The sequence below is a fragment of the Mastomys coucha genome, unplaced genomic scaffold (genome assembly GCF_008632895.1).
Source record: "Mastomys coucha isolate ucsf_1 unplaced genomic scaffold, UCSF_Mcou_1 pScaffold8, whole genome shotgun sequence".
NCBI classification, from domain to species: Eukaryota; Metazoa; Chordata; class Mammalia; order Rodentia; family Muridae; genus Mastomys; species Mastomys coucha.
The window spans coordinates 52,544,235-52,558,715 of record NW_022196914.1 but is presented as its reverse complement, the minus strand read 5'-3'; the positions used below and the strand labels follow the sequence as shown (position 1 = coordinate 52,558,715).

The window sequence follows — 14,481 nt, the reverse complement described above, 5'->3', positions numbered from 1 at the left end:
TTGTCACATAACAGGTGTCCAAAAGGAATTGACATTTGCCGACTTTCTGGGGAAACTCCACTTCTCCTATCAACTTTCCCAGCTGGTTTTGATCTCTACAGTGCAGGTACAAGCTGAAAAGCCAACACTGTGGTTTATGCAAAGCCACCTTGTGACTCACCTGCTGCTACTGAGCCTTTTTGTGAGTGTGAGTTCTGGCACATGAGCTGTAAAATTGTGTGACTCCCAGTTCCCATACATCTGTCTGGGTCCTGTCTGTAAGTGCTCATAGTGTGTTTAGGAGTGCACAGATTTGCACATTTGCATGTAAATGCATGTGTTTGTAATTATGTGTGTGTGTGTGTGTGTGTGTGTGTGTGACAGAAGGGGCGTGTGTGTGTGTATGTGTGTGTGTGTGTGTTTATGTACAGGTGTATGTTTGTCTGATGGTTGTGTGAATTGAATGTGTGTATGATTATAAATGTGTATACACTGAGTATAGTAAATATAAGGGTGTTTGAGATAGCACTAAGGTATGATGTACACATATGTAGTTGCCTGTTTAAATACAAATTTGTAGGTTTGCGTTATTTTCAGAAGTGCATACTGTGGATATACTTTTGTAATTGTGAATGTGTATCTGTGTGCTTAGGAATGTGTTATTCGTGACTGTACCTTGCACTCTTATGTGTATGACTGTGAGCATTGCGCGAAAGGGTATTTGCTAATTTATGTTGTGAATACACGCATGTTTGTATGCCTGTGCTTATTGTATTTGTGTGCATGTGTGTGCTTTTGTTTTCCGAAAACGAGCGTTGTGTCTTTGTTTTCGTGTATTAGTCTCCATGTGTGTGTTCAGTGTGCGTTTGCCTGTGTGTGTGTGAGGGTACATTTGCGCGTGTTTGTGCTGTGAGCGACTGGGCGCTACCACGCTCCTGCCCCTCCTGGGCAATCTGCCGCATCCAGGCTTGGCCTGGGCAGAAGCGGAGACCAGGGTCCTGGCAGGCGAGTGAAGGGTGTGCGCTGGGGTGAGCAGGCAGCGCCTCCGCGGCCGCCACCGTGCCGGCTTTACCCTTTAAATCGGTCTCCAAGCCGCTTACTGCTGATCTCCCACGTGACGTTTTACCTTCTGTCTCCCGGAGCGTGTTGCCCGAGGACAGTCCTCTGGCTGCTGCGCGCCTCATAGCATAGCGCAGCCCGCCGCAGAGGCTGGGCTCCAGCAACACTTCGGGTGGAGTGACACGGGTGCGGGCGCCCTTGGAGGGCCACCCGGCACCGGGCTTCCGGGGATCAGGAGGCGTCGGGGGCCGAAGAGGGCGCGGTCGGGGAGGAGACGGTGCCCCAGAGCGGATAGGCGCCCTAGGTCTGGGCGGCGAGCGGGGTGCCCTGTAGCAGGCAGTCTGGGGTGCGTCCTGCTGGAGGGCAATCTGCGATGACCCCACCGCGGAGCTGAAGCTGCGACCCGAACGCCTTCCGCGCCCTCGCCATGCAGAAGAGCGTGCGCTACAACGAGGGGCACGCCTTGTACCTGGCCTTGCTGGCGCGCAAGGAGGGCACCAAGCGCGGCTTCCTGAGCAAGAAGGCGGCCGAGGCGAGCCGCTGGCACGAGAAGTGGTTCGCTCTCTACCAGAATGTGCTCTTTTACTTCGAAGGCGAGCAGAGTTGCCGCCCAGCGGGCATGTACCTCCTAGAGGGCTGCAGCTGTGAGCGGACGCCCGCACCACCCAGGACCAACGCAGGACCCGCAGGCGCCCGGGACGCTTTGGACAAGCAGGTACCTCGAACCCTCCTTTTCCTGGCTCCCAGCCCCAGGCGCCTCGCTGTCTTGCTGGTCCAACTCTGGTGCTGGGTGGACAGCGGACAGCGCAGGGACAGTGCTCGGAGATGCTGCAGCAATGCGTGCCCCTGTGAGTGAGCAGAGAGATTCTGACAATACCATCCTTTCACCCCACAGCCTAGGGATAAGCTGGACCAGAGACTACGCTGGTTTAGCTTAGTTTAGGTTATGGTTTTTGTTTTATTTTATTATTTATTTATTTTTCCTTCACGATCCTCTAAGAGGTCAGGTCAGATTTCTCTGTTTCTTCCCTAATCACTCCGTGCTGTTCTAGACCTTAGTGTGGCGATCGTATGTTGACACCTGTAGGATTTAGATAGGTTTGGTGAAACCAAACTCCCCTATTTGGGAAAGTTTGATTTCTTTTTTCACTGAAAGAGTTCTTTACCTGCCAGTGATGGCTCACCAGTAGTGCTGGGCACCAATCCCACTACCAAGACAGACGCTTTTGTTGGTCCTTGTCAATCATGCTTTGTCGTTTAAGTCTTATGAATGTTTGACCACCGAGGTCAGCATAAAGACACAGTCTCCCGAGGGTTAGTATTTGTCCCTGAGTTTATGTTTAAAAACATGGGCATTTAAAAAGAACGCTCTGTACTTTAAAGTAAATGAGACCTTTTAGTTGTAGGTCATAATTTGAATGGGTTTGTTGTGTGCTCAAGGCGTGGGGAAGGCAATGGCTTAACCTCTCAATCCCGTTCCTGCAAAATAGGAACCATATTGATTTCAAATGACATTTATTTATTAAAGTTAAAGAGGAATGATTTTATTCAGCCAAATGTCTTCTCTTTGCCTCTATATTCCACACTTTGGAAGAGGGAGGTACTTGGGGGTGGGGCAGGGCGACTGGTTGCCTTTGCTGTTCCAGAAAAATGCTTCTAGGCTGAATTTTCCGTGCAAATCTGACCAGACTGCACGTACTGGAAACCTCTGAGGCTGCTGCAGACACAATGGTGGTTAGGATGGGCACCTAATTTTTCTGTCTCTTAAAACAAAGCTTAGAACTCAGAGGAACTGAAACCACACCGGGCACAAGATTGCTTTTGGTTTTCGCTGTAAATCATTAACTTCGGTACCTGATAAGTGCTTAAACACATCAGAAGGGTTAGGAGTTCGAAATTTAAAAGATGCCCTTTGACTTTTGAAGGTGCTCTCAGTCATTTGGAAAACTAGTTTCTAAGCTGGCAGATATAGGTATTAGAAATACGGAAAATTCAAGTGTACAGTCTAGAATCTAAGAAAATTTTAAGGAAACATTCTTGAAAGTGTGTCTGTGTGTGTGTGTGTGCGTATGTGTGTGTGTGTGTGTGTGTGTGTGTGTGTGTGTGTATTCTTGAATAGTGTTAGAAAACCCACGAGACCCCCCCAAGGGATTTTAAGTTCCACTATGTCTAAAATAAAGCAGTGTCCTTTAAAATAGTTTGAATACACACTCTGGACTTAATTCTAAATTATTTGTTTCCATTGTATGTATCCTGAAGTTCACAAATAACTACTTATGGTTACTCTGAGAGCGGTTAGAACTTTTGTGGCTGTCAAACCTGCCAATGTTATTTGCAAAGCATTGTTTATCAGCTGGGACAATGTCAGGACTCGCATCGTCAGGACAGTTCTCTTTAAGTGGACTCTAATAGAGACTTGAAATCCCCGAATAGTCGGGTCATTTTTATGCAAGATATTTTTTTCCTACTTACTGTCACATAAACTGTGGTGCTTGTCACTTTGTGCATATTTGGGAGGTTGGGAATTGGGACCTTTGTAATTTGTAAACAAAATGGAGACATACGCATTCCAGAAAGGATTTGAAGTTGGTCTTAGAGAATTTTTAAAATTTTCCTGTATGTTAGAAGTGCTTTGTTGACATGGGTTATCTTAGCTGAATAATGCTTTTCTTGAACACTGCTACCTAGAGGCAACTGAAGAATTAAGAAGAGACACTTTGGTACGTTCCATACTACGTCGATAGTGTATGCAGTTGGCCTCCCTTCAGTTGACTATGTTACTTTCCAGTGCTGTGATCTAAGGCTATAAAAAAACAAAAACAAAAACTGCAACAATGTTGCTACATAGAGGATGTGAACTGCAAATATATAGTAACAAACTTTGCATCTGAAAAGCTAAGGACAGAGATGATTGAAATGGGCACTCTGAGAAATCAGGTCAGTAGGCACACAAACCTGTAAGGAACACTGAGCCAGAGGCGTCACCAGTCTACAGAGGTAGAATCTGGCATCTTCGGATGTTATAACAATGACTCAATTCTTGCTGTACACCACTTCTAAGTGTCCTTGAGTTCTGTTTTCTCAAATCATTTTAAATTTCTAGTTGCATATGTTTATAGCTAGATTATAAGAAGAAATACCAATTGGTTTAATTTATCTGAATAGTATTTCAAATTAAGTTTATCGGCAAAAGTTATAGAAAATTTCAGAAAATGGACCAGAATATAAACCCTGAAGTTCTCTTTTATTTTCATCAATAAGCTTTCTTTTCAAATATGCTGAAGTTGGAGGAATATTTATGCTGCTCCATTGATCTCATGGTATTCCAGGATTTGGGGGGAAATTATTAGTCTGTCTTCTCAGTATTTCCACAGTGGCTATTTCTTTAGAACAATAATGATGATATAATCAAGTGAATTTGTTTAAAAATGCTTGAAGTGATTCATTGCCTCCAAAAGAATGTTCCTGTTTTCAAATATGTATCTGGGTGTACTTCTTTCTAAGTAATCCCATTCAAGGCAAGGGAAAACTTCCCTCTTTAGCATCAGGTCCTGTGTGCTCTGCTCTGACTTGAGATGCTATTCTATACCATCTCATCTAACTCGGCACTCTCTCCAGCTCTTAGAGACAGCTTCCTCTTCACTGTTCTTACTTTCATTTTTACCTATTGTAGCTCAGGCTTCTACCCAAGTCCAACTCCAGATATGATGACTAAGCATGTTAGGTTTTGTTGAGGACGCTGTATTTAAATCCACTGAGCTCAGATTTAAAAAAAAAAAGAAAAAATCTGGATGAGGTAGAAGTTGGGGATGTAATTTGTGAATCTCTGTTTTGTTTCTTCTTCTTTTTTGTTTGTTTGGGTTTTTTGTTTGTTTGTTTTCTTTGAGACAGGGTTTCTCTGTGTAGCCCTGGCTGTCCTGGAACTCACTCTGTAGACCAGGATGGCCTCGAACTCAGAAATCCACCTGCCTCTGCCTCCCAAGTGCTGGGTTTAAAGACGTGTGCCTCCACTGCCTGGCTTGTTTATTTTTATTTAAAAAGTAGTAAAATGGCAGTGCACACCTTTAATCAGAGCACTTGGGAGGCAGAGGCAGGTGGATTTCTGAGTTCAAGGCCAGCCTGGTCTCCAGAGTGAGTTGCAGGACAGCCAGGGCTACAGACCTCTATATGCTCAAAGGAAAGAAGCTTATTTCCAAACAACCAATTTCATGTGACATTCCTTCACTTCACTGGAGAGATGTTGTTAAGTGTTTGCACTTAGAGAGTACACAGCCCAGTTGGTCTGGTCCACTTATGTAGCCTTGTGTGTCTTGCCTGAAGCAAGAAAGATGTTTAGCAACAGGACTGTCTTTCTTCTTCATCTGCTGTTTTTTTTTTCAGCCTGGGGGGCTCGTGGGGGATGGGTATCCTTGGCTCTAGAGGCATAAAGAATTATACATGCTTCTCATATTTGTGCTGATTTAATGTTAAAGGGACTACAGGTTCTGTGAGTTCTCTGTCACCTTGTTACTAGACAGATATTTTAACCTTCCTAACTTGACCCCCAAGGCAGGGATTTTTCAACATTTTATTGAATTAGGTAGAACTGCATGCATGTTCAGAAATCTTTTGAGGGAGGATTTCCATTCTAGTTCATGATCTTGAATGGAGGTGTCATAACCAACTTCATATTTTTCTTTCTCATCTTTGTTTACTGGGTACAAATAAAGGAAAAATGCAATAAAGACATTTGCTAAATCTTATAAAAATTTCAGAACTATTTCTTACTTGAACTTAGTAAATATTTTTCCATTAAAATTAAATAAAAGAAAAAATTAAATAGATTAGCAAAAATTAGTTATTTAATCCCAGTTACCTTAGTATTTAGATTATTGTAATTTGTGTTGAGAATACAACACAGGGAAACTCATGTTCAGGGTGTTAGCTGTATGTAAAAATGCTTTGTCCTGCAAACTGCATTGGTCTGTGGGGTTCAGTCAGTGACAAGTATTGCACCCTGGAAAAATGGGAGACATTTGCAGTGTGATACTGTTTTCTCTGTATATTTGGTTCCAAGACATGATGTTAAAAACAATTATGATTGTCTGTCTAGTGCAAACTCTATTTTCAAGTTGATATTTATCCTTCTTGATCAAAACTGCATAAATATTCAAACTATAGTAAATATAATTTAAGTATTATAGAATAGAAAAAGTTAGTTTTTAAAAGCCATTTTGGGATGAAATAAATCAGATTGCCAAGGTATATTTATTCAAGTCTTGAATCCTAATTTTCATAATTTTAAAGTAGCTTTGTGCTTTTATGTCTATTTCTCCTTTAGAGGCATTTATACCTGTTTATTAAGCTTATTTTCTTTGACTGTTGACTATTAATTCTTAGTAATACATTTATATATTGGGAGTTTACATATTTTCATTTGTACCAGTGACACTTCAAGATGTGATTATAAAGCCAGCCTCTAATCCCAGCATTTGGGAGACTGAGGCAGGAGGATTGCTATGAGCTCAAAGCCAGCCTTGATTATGGAGTGAGCCTCTGTCTCAAAAAGTTAAAAATATGTGAGCTACAGGTCCCCTCTGCCTGAGTATGAGAAGATGTATTTCCTAGGACTGCAGCAGTGTGGTGAATGGAAATCACAAAAGAAATTCTCCTCTGAAACTAGTTCACTTAAGCCTAAGCCTATGGACAGCACTGCAATGCAAAACGGCCTTTCCACCAGGGGCTGACTCTGTGGCACGGCAATGTCCTCAGCCTTGGTGCGTTGTGGGCTGCCCTATCTCAGTTCCATCGAGCACACTTGGCAGTGTTCACACAGTGACAGAAATGATTCATTTCTCAGAATGTAGCCCTGTCTTGATGTGATGTATGATGCTATAGTAAAATCATGGCCAGTATTTAAATGAAAGCCGAGATGGTGCTAAATATGAACCTGGCACTGTGGGGAATGCTTCACTGTTAGAACACTTGGCTCTTGATTAAGCATGGCATTCTTTCAGATTTGTTGTTATATTTTTCACTGGTGTAACTTCTAAATTTTAGCTCAGTCCTCAAGGAATTAAAATAAGATTGCCTGCCTACTTAGGAACAAGGCAGTATATTCTCTCCCTGTTCCTGCAGAGAATATCAATGTCACGGGGGGGGGGGTCAAAGTTCAGGTAACATGGTCATGATTTTCCTTTTCACTACACATGAGTCAATGAAAAATAAAGACTCAAACCATTTCCCTTATACCACCTCACATTGGAAAAAAAAAAAGCTTCAAATATACTTTTAGGATAAAGGGAGAAAAGAAATGATAACATTTGAGTTGATCTGTATCTATGCAACATGTTTCTTCTTGAGCTCTAATGTAAAACAGGATGCTAAAGTTGGGGAGGTCTACAGAGAACAGTTTTACAACATCCACGCAGCTGGACAAAAAGTGGACTTTTAGAATACTTGAGGAGATACAGATAAAATGATGCAAGTCAAGCTACCTTTAAAAATTAATGCGTGGAACCCGGGGCCATTCTTTCCCTTACAAGTGTGGCCCATGCTCACACAAAGGCATTTCAGAGACTATGAGGATTGGTGCAGAGGGCGGGAGGGACTCAGAGTACTGGTTCTGCATGGCTACTGAGTTCCTCTATTCTATTTAGGGTGATTAATTTAGACAACACTAAACTCATTTCCTGAACTGTATCTGAGACTATGCCATATACGTAACTAATGTAAACAAGAGGACCAGCCTCCCCAACCCTATCAGAGCAACTATTTAAAAGCCACAAAGGCCAGCATCTAGTCTCTAGTTTCACACCCACCTTACTTAGAATCAAGCATGTGTATTTTATCTACTGTTGTCACCAGCATGTCCCCACACTCAATCCTTTGTGGTTTTGCAATGCCAAGGTCACCATCCATCAGCCAGTGTTTCCTCCATTTTCAAAATCATCACCCCAACAGTTGACACTATTTTAAGGCAACTATTAAGACCTTATTAATCAAGTGTGTAGTTTGCTTTGTGAGTAGTGTTGTTTTTTTCTAGGGTTAATAGGGTCTGTCCCATGGATAGTTGCTTTATGCCTTTTTGATTGCAAGGGAGAAATGTGAACTCAAATAGTCTTATATAATGGTCACATATAAGTGCCAGGAACTGTGCAAATACCATAAGGCCATACACATCAGAGTCTCCCCTGCCTGTATAAAGACCTAGTTATTCTCTGAATAGTGTTTGTAGTGTTGCCATTAAGTACTCTGTGTCCCTGTGGCCCACAAGTCTGACTCCTATCATACGCATAGTTTTACCAACTCAGTACTTTGGTTTTATAAAATAAGCTCTCATAGCTCAGGCTGGCCTGAAACTTACTGTGTAGCCCAGGCTAGTCTTGGACTCCAAGAAATCCCTCTTCCTTAGGCTTCCAAGTGATGGGATTACAGGTGTACTTGACCATTCCCAGATATCCACCTTCTCTCAAAACACATGAATTTCTCACCAAAACATCTCTCATTTGCTCTTGTATTTAAGCTTTGATTCTTTTGTGAGAGAATCTGATTGTCTCACTTCATACTGTGATTTTTTTTTTTTAAAAAAAGTCACAGGTTTCTCACCAATCTGTGAGTTAATTGTCAAACAGCAAGGCTATGGCCCAGGGAGTTTCATACAAAATTTAGTGGGTGTGATGTATGTCATTATTGAAGTATATGGTGCATTAATCAAGATAGTTAACACTATGTTCCGAATGCTAATATTATTCATCACAAGAAGCCACAGCCTTCTTTCAGCAGCAACCTTACAGACTCGCTGTATCAGTAAGATCATTATATAATAACGTGATCTGCTGCCTCTTCTCTTCTGCTGCTCAAACTGCTTGGGCTCATGTTCATAATTATTCATTACTTTCTAATTCTTTGAAAATTATTTACATGTTCTTTAAATGATAAAACAAATCTAGTTTTCAAAATATAGCTGACACAGAAAATAACCTTAAGTGAGTCACTGTTTGAATTTTCTAATATAGGGGAATTTTTGTGATTCAGACTCAGGTCCTGTGACTGACATGAGCAGCCCTCCAGAAACCAGCCTCGAGCCAGCTCATCCTTGTTGCCCCACCATGGAAACCAGCATCCTTCCTTCTCACAGTATTGATTGCTGCTGCTTGCTTTTTGAGTTTCACAAATTCACACTCAGGCTGCAGTGTTCTGTATTGGCTTCTTTCCCAAAACATCTTGAGAGATTTCTCCATGTGTCTGGATGCATCAGTTCCTTCTCCTTTCTTCGCTCCACTGAGTGTATGTACAACGTGTGTGTACAACAGCTTCTTTATCCATCCTATGGTTGATGGGCACTGGGGATGCTTCCGGGGTGAATGCTATGAAATCCATATGCAGGTTTCTGAAACACACACATGAGCACATTTCTGATGGGCAGGCATGCATAGGAATAAAAGTATTGGCTTATAAGGCATATAAATATTTAGCTTCATTACTGCTCAATTTCCAACATATCTGTTTCTAGTGCCATGTTTTCCCCAGCTGTTCATAAGCTATTCAGTTTATATACATTCTTGTGACCTTTGGTATCAGGCCCTTGGTATCAGTGTGTTTAGTGGTAAACATATAGTAATGTCTCATTTTTTTTTCAGGTAAATTTACCCAATAAATAATGAGGCTGAAGCTGGCACAGTGGTTCATGTCTGTAATCTCAACACACTGAGACAGGATTGCTACATGTCTGAGGCCATTAGGGCTACATAGAGAGGATTGTCTCAAAACAAAACAACAACAACGATGAAACAAGTTGAGAACCCTTTGGATACTTACTGCCCAGTTTTTATTGAGTTGATTTTAGGAGTCTAAATATCATGTTAAGCTATATGATCTGCCATTTTTATACATGAAAAGGTTGACTATCAGAAATACATGCTATTTATCTTTTTGTTTTTGTCTTTTTGTTTTTTTGTTTTTTTGTTTTTGGTCTTTTCAAGACAGGGTTTCTCTGTGTAGCCCTGGCTGTCCTGGAACTCACTCTGTAGACCAGGCTGGCCTCGAACTCAGAAATCCACCTGCCTCTGCCTCCCAAGTGCTGGGATTAAAGGCGTGTGCCACCACTGCCCAGCCATGCTATTTATCTTAATATCTCTGAAGACATGAATTCATTGCCAGCTATGTGGATTAAAAACATTTTATTTTATTGGGTCTTGACTTTCTATTCTGTCAATGATATATTCAGGTGAACAGAAGTTATAAACTTCAATGTAGTCCACATTCCACGTGTTTTTTTAAAGTGACACTTTGTCTGTCTCTGATCTGAGTATAACGATAAGCCAGTATCTTGAGGGACATTGAATAAAAGCTGCAGGAGCTGAGACCTTCCTCTGCTGCTGTGTTGTGCCCAAGACATCAGGCAAATCTCTGAAGTTACGACACTCAGTTAAGTGGAAATGTGCATTGGAAGTTGCCATGTGTAGGCAGAACTAAGGGTGATTCTGAAAAATAAAAACATGACAATTCTAATTGTCTTAGCCAGGGTTTCTATTCCTGCACAAACATCATGACCATGAAGCAAGTTGGGGAGGAAAGGGTTTATTTGGCTTACTTCCACATTGCTGTTGACCACCAGAGAAAGTCAGGACTGGAACTCAAGCAGGTCAGGAAGCAGGAGCTGATTCAGAAGCCCTGGAGGGATGTTCCTTACTGGCACACAAAACCAGCCAGTACACTAATGTTCTAATGTTCCCTCCTGGGGTATAAGATGTTGCACTCCTGGGAGCTGCATCCCAGTTCTTTCTCCACCTACATAAAAGTGGATAGTCCATCCTACCAACTCCAATTTCACCTTTTTCTAAGCCATCCCCTGCCAATGCCTACCTTTCATAGGGAAGGAGCCTACATGCGATACTCAAGGGAACATTATAAAATAGAGCCAGAATTCAGTTTCATGCCATGAGGACCTTTTCTCTATTCTGCCAATCAGGCTGGTACTGCTAGAGAGAGGCGAAGCAGGTCACAGGCCATGCTGGAGGAGGCAGAATCTTGGTGTTCAGCCTGGGTCTAGGCCACACTCTCTGTCATCTTCACCTGGCTTATTTTGATTGCTAACCTAGAAAGTGACCAAGGTAGATGAAACTTTTCTGCATCAACTCTAGTGGTTAAGGTACTTTCCCAAAATGAATGGATGAAGAGGTGAGGATAAAATGCCAACCAGCCTGTGGCTGGGTGACACACAGCTTAGTTCAAGGGCTATAGTTGGATGATTGAAAACAGCTGGCCCAGTGACCCAATGACCTATTGATGGTGCTGAGAGCACCGTGTGTCCCAAGAGACATGCAAAGACTGGATGTCACCCACCTGTCACAAGTAGGAGGGACAATGCTTCCCATGATGAGACCCTTCCAATTGTGAAACAGATGGGTGAGTGTCTGTTGGGAGTCCCATGTGTACATCTCCATGTGTATAAGAACTGCTAGCCTTGGAGTCAGAAACGGGAAGACTTGACCTGCAGCCAATTGGTCCCCTTAAAGAACTAATCTTTATTGGGCTATCTATGTCTGTCATCCAGGCAGTTCAATTAGCAGCATGATTTGTTTCCAGGTTTATATCCTCAAGAAGGAATCTGTAACCAGGCGGTAGTGCCGCACACCTTTAATCCCAGCACTTGGGAGACAGAGGCAGGCAGATTTCCAGGCCAGCCTGGTCTACGGAGTGAGTTCCAGGACAGCTAGGGCTATACAGAAAAACCCTGTCTCAAAAAAAACAAAAACAAAAACCAAACCAAAACAAAACAAAAAAAGGAATCTACATGGCGTGCCAGTTTGTTTTGCACATGGATGGCTAGACAGTGATACCACTGGCATCGTCTGAAAAAGTGAGTGCCACCCCCAGCCTGGGGTAACCACTCCATGTTGGACAGCTACACAGCACCTCAGCAGGCTACACTGGTCTCAGGTTACCTGGACTAGTCCCAGACATTTGGGAAGCCAGGCTCTGTGTCCTGCACCTTGCTGTGCTAGGTGCTCTGCTCTGGGTAGAAGAGTGAGGGATTAAAGTCTCCACAGGACACTTATTCCATATCTTGTTTTGTCTTTGAGACTAGGCCTCGCTACCTTGCGCAGGCTGGCTTTGGCCTTGTGATGGCCCCCGCTCAGCCTCTCAGTAGCTGGGATTATAGACATCTATTACCATGCTCAGCTTGCTGCTTCTTAAGATGTAAAGTTGCATGGGCCCAGACCAGGTACATCCCTGAATAAACACTTTCCATCTGATAGACAAGGTTTGGTACCTCCCACTTTCTTCCTGGAGCTTTAGGGTAGCCCCTCCTGAAATAACAATTCCAGCTCAGAGAAGCACAGGGTCTCCATGGGGCCATTTTAACAAGGTTCAGTGGTAAACTAATAGCTTCCCATATGTCTGGTCATTTCGATTGAGTGCTGGACATCGTGTATGAATAGCAGAAGCAACTTGAGGCCCCCAGTGACGTTATTTTCCTTCAGAGGGAACTTACTTTCGCTTTCTTCCAGACCTTGGTGTCAGGGCATTACATTAATCCATTCTGGGACTGAGCTGGTTGGCCAGCTTTCAGGGTTGACAAGAGCTTTCCTGCCAGTTTGTTGCGGTTTCTGAAATCCAGCATCCTACCCAGAAGCCAAGGCTGTTTACACAATTCTTCTTCCTTAGTCTCTTTTGCCCCACAGAGATTGCCACAGTGTTGGTCCCAGTCTGTTAGAGCTGCTGCTTTCTGCTTGGCTTCTCAGCCTCTTTGTATTTGTGTGTTGGAAAATGCCAGGAGGGGAGAAACTTCCCAGACCCCAGACTCACTATGTCCCTGTCCTGGGGCATCTTTTTCTTACGAGTGAGCTGTCTTGTGAGCGCAGGGACAATTGCAAACACATCTTAATTTGTATTGTTCTCTGCTTGCAAATTGTGTGGGGAGGGGAGGGTTGTCTATAATAAGCTACTTGTCCAATGTCACTTAGCAATCATTTTCTTTTTTAAAAAAATACTGTTTAAAGCCTTTTTGATATAGTATATTTTTTGATCATATTATCCCATTCTTCCCCTCCCACAACTCCTCCTACAGCCTCCCACCTCTCTATCCACCTAATGTTATGTTCTCTCAACCCCATTCCCCATTACAGAAACCTAAATCAAAACAAAGCCCCAATAAAACAAAAAATACCAACCAACCAACCAACTGACCAAACAAAAGCACACAAAAACAGTGGGGTCTATTTCTGGGTTAGTTGGCCACTGGTGGGCATGGGGCCTGCCCTGGAATTTGATAGATATACCTAGTATCACTCCATTGGGGAAAACTCACTTCCCCTTTCTCAGCAGGTATTGATTACAAACAGAGGCAAGAGACTTTGTGTCTATCTCCCCTTCTCAGAGCTGGGATTTGGTGTGGTTTGAGCCTGTGCAGATCCGGTGCATACTGACACAGTTTCTGTACACTCACACGGGCATCAGTCCTGTGTGTCTGTAAGGCACTCTTTCCTTGAAGTCATCCAGCACCTCTGGCTCTTATAAGTCATCAGTGTATGGTGGTCCAAACATGTGAAACTCCTTGGAGAAGAGTGGAGAACTTACCTTCTTTTTTCTTTTCTCAAAAACACACCTGTTTATTACTCCCAGTTCAATAATTGTAAGTATATATGTACTATGTATTGTTAATACTTATAATTAATAAGTAGTAATTATAATATGATTATAAAGAAATCAAAATAAAAGTGATCATTATCAATCTGCAGTTCTAATATTATCTTTTATATGTATTTACCTTTATAATTTTTGGGGGCCATGAGGTACCTATTTGAAATGTTTTGAAAATTCCATGGTATGACCCTTATTTATTCCTCACATAAGAACTGGGTACATTTTTGTTTTAAAATTTTCTTGTATTTGGATGTCTGTATCTTTCTCTCTCTCTCTCCCTCTCTCTCTTAGTCAATAAGCATTTAATTTAGAATATTTACCTTTCTGTAAGCCTAAGCCAATTATTTTCTCCCTAGGAAATAAAGTAATAATTTCACTTAGAATACCAATTTCTCAGTTTTCAAATGAACATTGTTTTGTAATACACTATATTCTAAGAATCAGTTAATTGATGTTCATCTGTATGTATTCATGTGCATGTACATATGCTGAGGCCAGAGGTTCTCAGGTATTATTTTAATATTACTGCTGCTATGATGAAGCACCATGACCTAAGCAGCTTGGGGACAAAAGGATTTGTTTGGCTTATACTTCTATATCACAGTTCATCATTGAAGGAAGTCATTCAGGAACTCAAACAAGGCCAGGAACCTGGAGGCAGGAGCTGATGCAAAGGCCCTGGAGGGGTGCTGCTTACTGGCTTGCTCCTCTTGGCTTGCTCAGCCTGCTTTCTTAAAGAACCCAGTGACAGTATCTGACTGACACAGATGTAGAGGCTCACAGCCATCCATCGAACTGAGTACAGGGTCCCCA

General features: G+C 42.4%; 1 protein-coding gene and 1 long non-coding RNA gene across 5 annotated transcripts in view; one reads left to right on the top strand and one right to left on the bottom strand.

Annotated features, from left to right (window-relative positions):
- The first annotated feature begins 881 nt into the window (after positions 1-881).
- Positions 882-14,481, top strand: part of Rasgrf2 (Ras protein specific guanine nucleotide releasing factor 2) — a 232,163-nt gene continuing 218,563 nt past the window's right edge. For 2 of the 4 annotated variants that reach the window (XM_031359984.1, XM_031359983.1), the window contains exon 1: positions 883-1,753. In XM_031359984.1, the coding sequence (XP_031215844.1) occupies positions 1,466-1,753 (288 nt within the window). In that variant the 5' untranslated portion in view covers positions 883-1,465. Of the gene's footprint in view, positions 1,754-1,841; positions 1,887-14,481 lie in introns of those variants that run through there. The other 2 variants (XM_031359985.1, XM_031359986.1) reach the window with 2 other exon arrangements.
- Positions 9,017-14,481, bottom strand: part of LOC116083196 — a 14,651-nt gene continuing 9,186 nt past the window's right edge. The window contains exon 2 of the long non-coding RNA XR_004115635.1: positions 9,017-9,409. This is a non-coding gene — a long non-coding RNA (uncharacterized LOC116083196). The remainder of the gene's footprint in view (positions 9,410-14,481) is intronic.